At 49.3% G+C, this 13177-nt stretch overlaps 2 protein-coding genes across 3 annotated transcripts in view; one reads left to right on the top strand and one right to left on the bottom strand.

Moving 5' to 3' along the window:
- The first annotated feature begins 5625 nt into the window (after positions 1-5625).
- On the top strand, positions 5626-6819 carry Atp5me (ATP synthase membrane subunit e). Of its 2 annotated transcripts, XM_021163233.3 has the most exons (4): positions 5627-5736; positions 5985-6039; positions 6243-6341; positions 6735-6819. In XM_021163233.3, the coding sequence occupies exons 1-4, from the start codon at positions 5701-5703 to the stop codon at positions 6758-6760; spliced, it is 216 nt and encodes a 71-aa protein (XP_021018892.1). In that variant the 5' UTR covers positions 5627-5700; the 3' UTR covers positions 6761-6819. The 2 variants fall into 2 exon arrangements, with proteins under 2 accessions (XP_085693115.1, XP_021018892.1); XM_085836989.1 differs by having other exon boundaries at positions 5626-5736; positions 6243-6819.
- Positions 6820-8521: 1702 nt separating this feature from the next.
- The window catches only part of Pde6b (phosphodiesterase 6B), a 44022-nt gene continuing 39366 nt past the window's right edge, over positions 8522-13177 (bottom strand). Inside the window, exons 15-22 of the mRNA XM_021162152.2 lie at positions 13041-13128; positions 12519-12619; positions 12309-12416; positions 11984-12047; positions 11697-11771; positions 11054-11137; positions 9407-9563; positions 8522-8583 (exon numbers count right to left, since the gene is read on the bottom strand). Of these exons, the coding sequence (XP_021017811.1) occupies positions 8522-8583; positions 9407-9563; positions 11054-11137; positions 11697-11771; positions 11984-12047; positions 12309-12416; positions 12519-12619; positions 13041-13128 (739 nt within the window). The remainder of the gene's footprint in view (positions 8584-9406; positions 9564-11053; positions 11138-11696; positions 11772-11983; positions 12048-12308; positions 12417-12518; positions 12620-13040; positions 13129-13177) is intronic.

The raw sequence follows: 13177 nt of genomic DNA, 5'->3' as shown, positions 1-13177 counted from the left end.
GCCTGCCCACAAAGAGGCTTTTAGAGTTCTGCCTTGTCCTAGAGCTTCAAGTGCTTAGTCTTGCTCTACCTTCTGGGGAATCTTTCCTGTTTCAGGATCCCAAGAACCCTTGTTGTTGATTCTATGAGGAAACCTTAGATTCTCAGATACCCATGGGTAGCCCTGGCTTCCATTTGGGGGTCAGGTCTTTGAGAGTGACAGAGGCTACGTATAGCTAGATAGATGGGAAATGTGTTGGGACTCATAAGCCTGAGAACTACTGAGAGAGGTGTCTCAAGAGATGTCCCCCAGGACAGCTCAGACGTCTAGTGGAGTCTTTGGACAAAAACAGGCTGAGGGCTACCATCCCAGGGGACTGGACAACTGCAGAGTGAGACTAGGTAGCCTGGAAATGACATAGCTACTCCTTCTCCTAGCCAAGGCACCAGGAGTCTTTGCTCTGCCGAGGGTGCTGCATTTCCAAGGCCTGTGCCACATTAATGGCCACAGGCTCTGCGGGGGAGGGGTCTAAGCTATCCTAGGTGCCTATGTAAAATATGTAGAAACATTATTATATTATTATTATGTTGTTGTTGGTGGTGGTGGTGGTTTTTCGAGACAGGGTTTCTCTGTATAGCTCTGGCTGTCCTGAAACTCACTTTGTAGACCAGGCTGGCCTCAAACTCAGAAATCTGCCTGCCTCTGCCTCCCAAGTGCTGGGATTAAAGGCGTGTGCCACCACTGCCCAACTTATTATTATTATTTTTTTTTGATATATGGAGTTTTAAGAACTAGAAACTAAACATTAGCAGGAGGCTGAGCTGAGTGAGGGCTGTCCCAGGTCAGAGCTCACTGTTCATCCCTCCAGACATATTCAGGAACATGGTGAAGTTGATAGGCCCTGAGGACTCCTTGAGAATGGCATCCACCTTGTTGTCCTTGATGTTAGTGTTGCCTGTTGCAAGCATGGGCAGGAGTAGGGTGTTCAGTGGGCCCACATTGTCATCCCCAGCTCCCTCTGTCCTTGACACTGACAGGTGACCCTACAGGACAGCCTACATCTACCATGTATCTACCATGTTTGGAGGGATGAACAGTGAGCTCTGACCTGGGACAGATTTCTGAGTGCAGTGCTGAGCACATGCAGACAAAGGAGAAGCATGAGACGGAGCCCTTGGCCCGAGTGTGGGGAACATAGGTTGCATTTGTTCAGGTCACTTCAAATCTAAGGACATCATCTGCTGTGGAGAAGAGGAGAAATTTGAGAACTGTTTTCTGTTCTCAAATATAGAGAAGGTAGGCACTAGGGAACCACTATCCCAGATGAAAAGTAACTGTCTTTCCCAGCTTTTAAGATAGGACCAAAAGTCCTTGCACCACCCTCTGATTCCACCTCAGGGGTGTCTCATGGTAGGCAACTTTGAGAGAGAAGTCTCTGGCTCAGAGAGGGTGGGAGAAGAGCTGGCATCTCTTTCTGAGATAATGAATTGGCCTACCCATACATACCCTCTTCTAAGCCCACAAGGTGAGTCTAGGGGTAGGATGGAGGTGTCAGAGAGGGGAATAGGGCCGGCTGTGTAATCCACTGGGTTGCCTCCCCAGTTCCTGCCTCAAACCCATCCCAGATTTTTCTAACCATCCTGGACATCCTCTGCCAGCTCTAAACAAACCAGGGCCTTGAATAGGTACCCTAAGACCATGAGAATAAAGTACTTTGGAAAAGCTAAGGGAAAACTAAACAAACCCAGAATTGGTCATAGCACCTCCCAAATAAGAGGGTATATCAGCATTTAGATGCAATGCCCTTGCTCTACCTGAGGAGGAAGTCACACCTACTCAGGGAAGTGATGAAGTGTCCTACAGGTTCTCTTTGTCAATGACGCTGTCTCTGTCCTTATCCATGAGTGTGAAGGGCTAAGAGTCAACGCCAGATTTAGTGTGCCACGGGTGGCCTAGCTTTGCCCTAGCTCCTACCCTTACCCCCACCCCCACCTAGTCCTGCTCCATCAAAGGGACAGGTACCAGTTTTGGGGAGGGGGCGCTTGCCAGAGAGCAAAGGCAGACTCGCCTCGTAGAACTCCCAGATCAGGGTCTGCTCAGAATTAGAGAAGACATTGGAAAGTGCCCTCTGGATATGCAATGCTGTTCTCCATTGGTCTTCCTGCTGTCTTGAGAGACATGAATACTTTGAGGCAATTGGGGGAACACTCAGGGACATCCCATGTTTTGGGAGACTTAACTCACAGGATGATGGAACTGTAGCACTGGAGGGTCCAAGCAGTCCACTATGTTTAATCCTAGAGGGCTTCAGGGTAAATGAACTCCAAGGATGGGTTCATTCCTGGCATCCAGTTTTCTAAAGGTCCCAGCCCTCCCTTATTCTTCCTAGTATGTCACCACATGGCAGCTGCAGGCCAGGTATCTCTACAACCACAACCATTCTTTATGTTCCCATGAGCAAACACGCAAAGGCATCCTTGTGTAAGTGCATGCATACACACACTTGGATGCCCCTGACCAGCACCTCCTGTGTTACCTGCTCACCATGCCTGAGTCTTGCCTGCCCAGGATCCAGTTCTTGCCAGTCTTAAGATTCCTGGTCCAGTAAGACAGACTTTGGTTGCCCCTTCCTACAAGAACAGGCTGAAGACTGCCACCCCAGGGGACTGGACAACTGCAGAGCCCAGGTAGGCCAGTGGTAACCCAGATAACCCTTCTCTCAGCCCAGGCACCAGGAAGTTTTACTCTGCCAAGGATGCTACATCTCCAGGGCATGTGCCATATTACTGGCCAAGGCTGGGCATCTCATTCATCCTAAGCAACTGGGCTCTGCTAGGGCAGCAGAAACCAGAGGTGCTGAGGATAGAGTGCTATCTTTTCAAAACCAGCAAATAAATGGTCCTGGCCCAAGAATGTATGTTTTGTCGGGTTTTGTTTTGTTTTTGAGACAGGGCTTTTCTGTGTATCCCCTGGCTCACCTGGAACTCACTTTGTAGACCAAGCTGGCCTCAAACTCAGAGATTTGCCTGCCTCTTCCTCTCTAGTGCTAGGATTGTGCCACCATAGCCTGGTAAAGAATTTATGATTTGTTTTGTGTGTATAAAGTCTTTCATGGCACTTTTTACTTCCTGATTAACTGGCAGACCTAGGAGCCACTCTGATGCCACTTCTGGCCCTTCTGTAGCTGGGTCATGGGCAATAACATTTCTGAGGCAGAAGAGCCTTAGAGAAGGTTAGACTGCCTGCAATGGGGTCAGTCCTGACACGGCCCTCAGGTTTCCCATTACTCATCTGATAGGCAAAGTTCAGGGAAGCAATATGACTTGCATTCTGTCACTGATGCCAGACATGGGATTTTGGGGGTGAGAATGAGGGCAGGAGATATGGGAGTGAGCCTGCAGGCTGTATGGTATGAGAATGTTCAGAGAATACAATGAAGTGAGCAGATGAGAGCCCCCACAGTCCCATAGTTCAGAGCATAGATAAGAGGAGCAGGAAGTAGGACCTCAGCAGCCACAGATGGGACAAGTGGGAATGGATTGTGCATCTGATAGCTGGGTAACGCCTACCTTGGTACATTTCTAAACTGTGACATCTTCCACATTACCAGAGGTGGGTGTTTGTCCAGGTGTGGGAATGATAGTTGAGAGTAAAGGGCCTCAGTTGGGCTCAGCCCAGCTACAGGGGTGGCAAGCTCTGAATATGAGAGGGCAAGACCCAAGGGAGGATCTTGGCTGAGCCTGGGCACAGCACTAACGATAGCAGCCCACTGGGAATATTTAGATTCTGCACACAGCTGTCTCCAACAGGTGCAGAATCCTCCTCCTGGTGTCCTGAGCTATGTGGGACCTTAACCACTTCCCCTGCCTGACAAATGACCCCAAGCAGCAGCAGATGTCAAGCCATCCGTGTGTATGCTTGTGCCAATGTGTGTATCATAAGCCTCTTCTGTCTCTACTCCATGTAGCTTCTGTGTACCCACCCCTCAATCCACACTCCCCTTGGACCCCAAAGACACTTCCAGGTCTGGACGCTTGAGCCGCTAAAGAGTCTGGTTTATTTTAAGATTTAGTGAGGGGAACCTGTTTGATCACATAAGGTTTTATCTAACCAGTTGCTCAAGATCAGGGAAGGGAGGGGGCTCAATGTGCAGATGACCATGAGGGGTGTTTACTTGGTGCCTTGTAGGTTAGCATGGCTTTGCAGCTTCCTTGGGGAGCAGTGAGTTGGCAGGAGGGCAGGAATCTCACTGTGGCTCAGGTAGGGATGGGAGTGAGGAACTGAAGTTCAAACGTCTCAAAGGCACGGTAAGAGCGCCTGTGGCACATGGCCTGGGTAGTTCTCGTCTCCGTTTAGGAACATTTCTAGGATTCTAACAGAGAAGACCTAGGGCTTCGACTCCAGATCAAAGGTAGGCAAAGTTCCAGAGTCTAGGGCAATGGTTCCTCTCCCGACGGCCCAGGAGAGCTGGGTACCTATTATGAGTCCTGCAGTTTTCATTGCTGCATTTTCTCCACTTTATAGTCATAGTTATGTTCTCTTTATAAATATGGACTATAAAGAATCAGGAAAAGATACCCCATCCCTACAGACTGTGTATCTTTCCAAGCCCTGGTGCAATGCAAAACTGAGGAGGCTGGTTCAATCAACAGCCTTAGGAAGATTTCAAGTCACTATGGGGCATTGGGGTAAAGCCAGCCATTCAGTGGGTGGCTACAAACTGTACCATGACAGATATACACAAAGATGCTTGCCAATAGACACAGCTGATAATCACCTTGTCTCCTTCTTGCCCCATCCCTGGACAACTTCCATCTAGGCCAGTGATGCTCAACTTTCCTAATACTGTGACCCTTTAATACAGCTCCTTATGTGACCCCCCCAAACATAAAATTATTTTCATTGCTACTTTAAAACTGTAATCTTGCTACTGTTATGGGTCATAACGTAAATATTTTTGGAGATAAGTGTTTGCCAAAGGGATCACAAAGGGTTGGTCTAGACCGACATGGCTGCTAGAGAGGTACCCACTCTGGGGACATGGACTGCAGAAAGATAGTTTGGCAATCTGGGTGCTCCATGGTCAGTCTCCAGGAGGCCTGAAAAAGAGGTCAATAGGACTCAGGACCTGTGGTCCTGAGAGTGTGGACAGGGAGATCCAGGGGTTAGCCTCATTTGGATGAACATTACCTGTAAGGCCCAAAACATCCAGAGATGGAAATTAGGAGCTCTGGGCGAGAAAACACTGGTCGGAGGATATATGTGTCCAATGCCGGAAATTGCAGGAAAGCCCTGGAAGGTTGCTGACCTCTCAGGAAGGGCCAATACAAGTTCTGTAATCTCGTGCCCAACCCACCGCACCCAATGGGCCGGCGGAGTCGGCCAGGTGTGCTCGTCTGTTCCAAGAGACAAAGGGATTGTTTGCGTGCTCCAGTCCACAACAGGTGGGCGACGGATTCCAGGGCTGGTCAGTCATTACACGCCGGTGCTGAAGTAACGAGGCTCTGCGTCACCACCCTTCTGAAGCCAGCTTACACTAACAGCCCAGAGCCTTCCTACCTGGAAAGTGGTAACCAGCCCCGTGGGAACGCTCGGCTATCCTCCAGTCGCTAGGGGGCAGCGTTTTCGCTGCGGCGCATGCGCCTTTCTGGCTTCAGGAGGCGTCTTTCATTCTCTGTCTTCCGCCTCAGTTGAGCTTCCGGCGCGAAGGTCACGGACAAAATGGTGCCCCCGGTTCAGGTCTCTCCACTCATCAAGGTGAATCCTCTTCCCCGTTGTTGCGCGGTGCTCAGAGCCCCTGTATGCCCCCTTTCCCCTCCCCTCCCGTGACTTAGCATTGCCCACCCTCGGGACTGCCGGCTGTGGTCTCGGAGCAATCCGGGCCCTGCAACCCTTGCGCACACACACCCGCCCAGTACTCCCTCTCCCAGTACTCCTCGATCTCCGACCCCTGCGATCCCCTTGTTCCCTTGGTGTGCCTTCTGCTGTAACGTTTTCTTCTGCAGTTCGGCCGGTACTCCGCTCTGATCCTCGGCATGGCATACGGCGCCAAGCGCTACAGTGAGTTTGGGGACCGGGAGAACGGGATTCCGGGTGAGAGGCTGTGTGACACTGCTCGAGCCTGCAGCTCCTTGGGAGGGAGATGATGCTAGGCCCTAGAGGGGGGCAGGTGGGAACAGCTATCTGGAGATTCTGGAGTCGGCTTTTTCACGAAGCAGCATTTTCAGAGAAGAAGTTAATTGAATTGCTTCCACTCCCCCCAGGTTACCTAAAACCCCGGGCAGAGGAGGAGAGGAGAATAGCAGCGGAGGAAAAGAAGAGACTAGATGAGTTGAAACGGATTGAGAGAGAACTGGCAGAAGGTAGGGCTTTTAGCCTCTCCCAACACCCCCGAGTTTTCTGGAAGTAGCTGCTGCTTAGTGGACCAGGGGCTGCCTCTCATCCCATGACTCTTTTGTCCAGTGCTGTCCTCCGTGGAGCCCAGTGGAGTGTGAGAGGCATACTGTCCCTTCTCTTGGGTGGCATCTGCAAATTGCCTTTCAAGAGGCTACTGCTGAGCAGGCTCTCTGACCCCTCTCTGTTGACTTCCTGTGGATTCCAGTCAGATGGAGAAGGCAGTTGGGGATGGAAGGGATGGTTTTAGTAATGAAGTTAGGGTTCTCTTGGAATTAGATTCTTGATTGTTTAAAGCCCAAGTCCCCATAAGGTGGCCCGAGTCTGTATAATGTTTGACATGGTCTCTTCTCACTTTTCAGCTCAAGATGACAGCATTCTCAAGTGAGGCGTCAGCGAGCTTGCTTTTCTCTAGTCGTTGAGGACGAATAAAGCTTCATTGTGTGATGCTCTGGCTTCCTCTCTCTTTACTGTTTGCTTCTAGGTACCAGCTCTGTGGTTGCATCCTGGCTTTTCCTCGGATAGGGAGGGTCGGGGGTGGGGTGCAGTGGGTGGAGTTTCAAAGGAATTAATGATCATTACCCGACACACAGACAAAGTGAGAAGTGCTGGGGCATGTGAAGGTGCAGTGGTAAAGCCAAATTAGGGCTCCAGGGATGCTGGGGTAATCCCTGGAGTGGCCTAGCCTCCTGGAAGCAGCTTGCTCTGCTCTGATCTGGACTCTTCTGTTTATGTCAGTAGCTCGGGCCCAGCACAGGAGGATGGGTGTTGATGCCTTTACAGTAACATGGGTCTTGTGCCCCCAACTGATAATTCTTCTCTAGGTCTTAGAAAGTGACCTAAAGCTGAACTATTCAAGGAAGCCTGGACGACTAGGCCCTTGTGTCCAGCTGGGATGCTAGTTAGTTCTTGTCAACTTGACACAAACTAGACACCTGGGAAGAGGGAGCCTCTGTTGAGGAATTGTCTATCAGACTGGCTTGTGGACATGTCTGTGGAGCATTTTCTTAATTGATGGTTAATTTGTGTAAGTGCCCAGCCCACTGGGCAGATGGTCCTCTAAGAAAGCACTGTTCTTCTGTGATTCCTGGCTCTTCTGCTTGACTGATAGAGACTTTGTAAACCAAATAGAGCAAACCCTCCAAGTTGCCTCTTGGTGATGGTTATCACAACAACCAAAAGCAAACTAGAAGTGTTACTGCTACCTCTGTTCTGGGCTTTGAATAAGTTTTCTAGGTTTGTAGCCTGTTTTTGTTTTTAAAGTGAGCGGATCTACAAATGTAATGAGAGCCAGCATATACATACTTCAAAGCTGTTTATTTGGTTTTAGAGGCTGAGGAGCTGCTTTCCCCTTCCACCCTCCCCCCAATGGTATCCCGCTATCTGGGGCTCTGAGGGTTAAATTTGCCACCCCCATGCCCCATAGTGTTAAAGGCAAACTTCCGGATGTCTTCTCTTCCCAGGAATGGCCCCATCCAGTTAGTGCTGGCCTGTCAGGAGGACAGATTCTTTGAGATTCCCGTAAGCTTGTTCTTTGCCAGATAGTGCCCATCTCAGAGGTTAGTCTTGTCCCATTGGACTGCCCCTGCTTTACCTTCCAGGTTCCTCTGTACAGCTGCAGCATCAACAGCAAACAAAGCTGCTGGCTGCTTCCTTCTTTAGGGTCCCACCCAAGCATTCAGGCCACTTGCATTTGATCTCAGCTCTGCTCACAGCCTTGGCCCAGCAAGCAGAGTTTCTCAACAGGCCAAATGTGATGTGCCCCTCCAGTGCTGTCAGCATGTGTGGTCCTGGTGAGTTCTTTTCTATGTTGTTCTGATTTCCTGGGCATACGTTTTTACTGAAGCAGATGGAACTGAATACGTACGTACAATAGTAGAGCTCTCATTCCAGACACATTCCACAGATCCTTTATAAAGATCTCTGTGGGATCTTATCAAACCAGATAAATATTATGGGCCACACCATTTAACTTATTCATAGTTGGTTTTAATTTGTAAAAACACCTTTAAAATTTCAAAATATCCAAAGTTACATTCGATCTTTTTTTTTTTTCTCCTGTTCCTAATGTCTTATACCAAATTGCTATAGGCAGAGTCCGCATACATTGGGTGAGTGGCAGGAGGGACCCAAAGCCATGAAACAGGGCTTATAGGATACAGCAGGTCGAGGACTTGGGTGCTGGACCACCATTGCAAACTTCTGTGCCCACTGCAAAAGAAGATAAGAGTGTGAGCCCTGGTCTTCTGTAACCAGTGCCCTCTGACCCTGTAGGTTCTCCCGGCAGGGGCTGAACTAGATCTGTAGCCAACCCAAGCCGATTATGCTGAGCCTTGCTTAGCACTTGAGCCTCTTCGGTCACTATGCCCTGATTACTTTCAGTCCTGACCTCCTGTGACCCAGAAGCTGTGCTCTTCAATGTGGTCTTACAGTGGCCCTGGAGAACCCCAGGTCCAGGGTAAACAAACCCTGGAAAAGATAAGATAGTGCCACTGGGCTTCTGATCCTGGGGGCATCAACTTGTTTAACAGATTCACATGATATAGGGCAAGCACTGTGCCTGCTTAAAACTCTTGCTCAGCTCAGTGTTTTTGCCTTCTTGTTGTTTGGTTCAGGTTTTCTCTCTCGACTCTGAGGATAGCTTGGGGAGGGGTTTGTGATTACAGGCATCTGCTACCACACCTGGCAAGGAACTTCTTTGTGGAACAAGAGGCTGATAGGAGTTGAGTGAGCTTACTCCCCCCGTATAAGAATGGATATACTAGTATTCTTGTCTCAGAGACAATGGATATACTAGTATTCTTGTCTGAGAGAACATCTCAGTCTGGTCTGTTGTCTACATAGCATGAACAGCCATGCTCCTTGGGGGACAGGATAGATGGGTGGGACATTCCTTGGCTCCAGTGCCTCTGTCTCAGCTGTTGGACTGTCTGAATTAGCTGCCTTGGTGCTTGCTTGGTGGTTCTCTGCCGTCTTACAGCATTGACTTAGGGGTTAACTATGAGCGCATCCCAGTTCTCTGAGGGGCCCAGACCTTTCTTGGCTGCGACTCTGTCTTCTTCCTTCTTCTTTTCTTCCTCCAGGGCCTTGACTTTGGCCTCATACTCATCAGCTAGTGCTTTCCACTCCTTTCTGTTATTTTGCAGTCGGTCAAACATGGGCAGGATCTCTTCGTGAAATCGAGAAAATTCCTAGAGGGAACTGAGAAGTCACCATGCTGTTTCACTGATCCTGGAGGGCTCAAATGGTAGCTCTTCAAGGCCTCAGGCTTCCCTGCCACCAGACTCATTGGACTGAGAATGCTCTAGAATCATGGAGCTATAGATCTTGGTTATAGGATTCTGGTATCTGTGGCATATTTATCTTAGAAGTCATAAGGACAGTGAAATGAGGCCCAGCATAAGCTTGGTTTCTTTTTTTTTTTTTTTTTTTTTTTTTGGTTTTTCGAGACAGGGTTTCTCTGTATAGACCTGGTTGTCCTGGAACTCAGGCTGGCCTCGAACTCAGAAGTCCGCCTGCCTCTGCCTCCCGAGTGCTGGGATTAAAGGCGTGCGCCACCACGCCCGGCTAAGCTTGGTTTCTTGATCCTTAGCTCATTTCACCAGGCAATGCCATCTATAGTTAACCAGCATAGGAGAGAACCACTGAGGTGTCTCCTTTCCAGAAAATTCCTGAGGAGGGGGGACAGGATAGGAACTTTTGTGAGATGGTGCTGCTGGGTATAAGTATTTATGATACAGTACTAGCAGGTTGAATATCCCAAGAATAGAGAATGTCACCTGCAGGAGGATTGGAAGTTCCAACAAGCACTACAGCTGTTTTCAGGTGATGTCAATGGGCCGAGGAACAGTGGGGTCCACAGTGACCACCTCTTCCTTCCTCCTTGGCTGCTTACAATTGACTTCACTTGAAGTCACACAGCATTTACCTAACAATGTGGGGTCTGTCACCACTGAGTACTAGAGTGGTGTGGAGCTTGGGTGTGATGTACATCACATGAGGACACTATCTTGTGAGTCTCTTCAAGTTCCTGTCTTATATTCTATGATCAAATAGAACTTGGCAGTTCATTGGTGCCTGACCAGCTAGTGGGAACATGGCTGCTATCATGTTCTTCAGGTTGTATTGGGGTATGCCATTGGAGACAGATAAGACTCAGGCTTGCTAGGTAGTGGTGGTACACGCCTTTAGTCCCAGCACTTGGGAGGCAGAGGCAGGCGAATTTCTGAGTTTGAGGCCAGCCTGGTCTACAGAGTGAGTTCCAGGACAGCCAGGGCTACACAGAGAAACCCTGTCTAGAAAAACCAAAAAAAAAAAAAAAAAAAAAAGACTCAGGTTCACCTTCACATTTTCACAGATACCTAGTAGACAAGTTGTAGCCATTTTCCTGAAGATGGTGTGCCCATTGTGGGTAAAGAGGCCCTCTGAGGCAGAGATATTTAAGGTGAGACCTCAGGGTGAGTAAGGACATTTTAGGAAATACACTTAGTGCTTCTGAGGGACAGTCATAAGTTTTGGGACAATTAGCAGGGCAGGTTAAGGTGGGTGTTGTGGTTTCCCCCATCAAATAAGGGTGAAGATCACACAAATGTCCCTGTGTGATCCCTGCTGGATTCAGCCCATTCCCAACCCACTCTGAGCCAGTCCACCCCAGCCAACATGGAATACCTCTGCTGCGCACCTTGTATACAAAAGTACATACGAAGTCGATGAAGCCAACTTGCAGCTTAGGGAGCTCAGCTGCTTTGTTCCGGTCCATCATGGGCTTGTAAAGAAAACACAGGCAGATGGCATGGGTGCTGTCTCTCCCTATGAGACTTTGTTTGCTGCAAAGACCTATTTCTTGCTTAGCCTGCTCCAAACAGTTCTTCACACTAGCCAGAGCTGGCTTGGAAGATAAGTGGTCAGAACAACCCTTTGTAGTTCCCAGTTCCCATGTATGTAGATGCCATCTGTGGTGTTAGCGGTGGGCCCTAACCCTAGCTGTAACTACCTCATTGTCTGTCTTGCCATGGACTACCACCACTTCTCCCTGCCTTTCCCTGGGCTTGCCCTTCTCTGACTTGACCTCCCTGGACTGTCCTGCCTAATGGATGTACTCTGCAGCTGCATAGACCCTAGGTACTCCTGCTGAACTACAACCCCGATCTAACAATTTTTCGTGATTTCTATTCTTCTGCAAGATGCAAAATTACCCATAGTCATGCCAAAGGGCCCCACAAATCAAGGCTAAGACTCCGGGACCTTAAATTCCTGGGGTCTGGAGCGCTACCAAGCATTCTAATACATATGCCAAGATAGAATATTCTGGAAGCAACACTCACAATGGGCTGTTGATCCAAGACAGTCCTCTCCAAGTCCCCCTGTTCCCAGAACTCAGCAGCCACCAGAAGAGCAACCTAAGCACACACAAAAGTTATAGTGGGGCTCCATGTTCAGGAGCATAGGCCCTCCCCTCAAGGTCCTACAGGCAGTGTTCATATGGTGCCTCTCACTGCTGTACCCAGGTATGACTTCAAAAACCAACACCATTTCCCTGTAGCTCCCTAGGTACAGACCCAGGATGGCCTGCGAAGGGCTATTCTGGGTCCAGATGGTCATCAGTCCTGACCTTGCTCTGGACTTCCCAGGGCTTGGTGATAGCAGACAGGTCACATGCAGTCATCATCATGGCCCTGTGGACAGACAGAACAGACTACCTGTCCTTCTGAGCAGAGAGTAAACACATTTTTCTCGGCAGCTCTCTGGGATAGTCCTAGGGAAGGTGCTGGTCCCGAGTCACTACCTTGTAGGTGAAGGAGAGCTGAGTTTGAAGCAAGTGGTGGTCAGGGGTGCTAAGGAAGATTCTGGATTCAATGGTGAGGCCTATGAACCCTCGTGGCGTCTCCTGTCCCTGGGATTAGGGCTAATTGGCCAGCAGTGGACCTGCTACTTACATGACTATCTCCTTTCGTGTGGTCTCTAAGGATAAGTACTCAACCCAGCTCTTCTTGTCTTCATAGTTCTTAGATTCATCCACAATCTTCTGGAACATTGTTCTCTTCCTGACGCCAAGAAGGAGGGGAGGAGTAGGTGACAGACTGGCCATGGTTATCTATGTCTACGGAGGGCTCTGCCCACACCTCCTGCCTCTGATGCATTCTTACTTGAAGTAGAGAGCCAGGTCAGTGGCAATGATGGCAATGTCCATGAGGTGGATCACATGTTCATGCTGCCGCCGGTTCAGGTTCTGGTAGATGTTCAGGCTCTGTGGGGACCATAAGTTGGTGTTGGGTTGTGGCAGAGTTTGTCCGTGGTACTCTTGTTTTTGACTCTCAGGGCCGACTCTGTCTAATCCCCTCACTCTAACCTTGCCTTCACTTATGTGAAGATCAGTCTTATGGCTACGTCTCCAAGCAAAGATGGCCATCCCTGCCTTCCCTTGGCGTCTACCCTCTGTCAGTGTCCTGGGTCAGATACCTTTGCCCGTTTCCATGATCTGTTGTACCCTCTAGTGGCCATTCCTAGCTACTGCCTCCATGACTGCAATTCTGCCCCACGTGGGAACATCTCTAGATGTGAGCCTGTCCTTTAGCACCTCACACTGATAAATCCATGCTGCCCAGGACCTCCTGCTTGTCTACCACAGCCCAGAGGAGACACAGCTCATAACCAAATCAGGAACAAACCTCCTCTGCCAACAGAAACTTCCCAAATTCCAGGTGGTGCCTTTCCAGAATTGAGGAGCCATGTAACTTGGCTAGAGGATTCTGCGATCTGTTGTTTATTTTATTTAACAGGGGAACACAACAAAAGCAATGTTAGA

Source organism: Mus caroli, unplaced genomic scaffold, assembly GCF_978045245.1.
Source record: "Mus caroli unplaced genomic scaffold, Mus_caroli_1 scaffold_4, whole genome shotgun sequence".
Classification (NCBI taxonomy): domain Eukaryota; kingdom Metazoa; phylum Chordata; class Mammalia; order Rodentia; family Muridae; genus Mus; species Mus caroli.
Note: the sequence above shows the minus strand (reverse complement) of the source record. Positions and strands in the feature narration are given on the sequence as shown.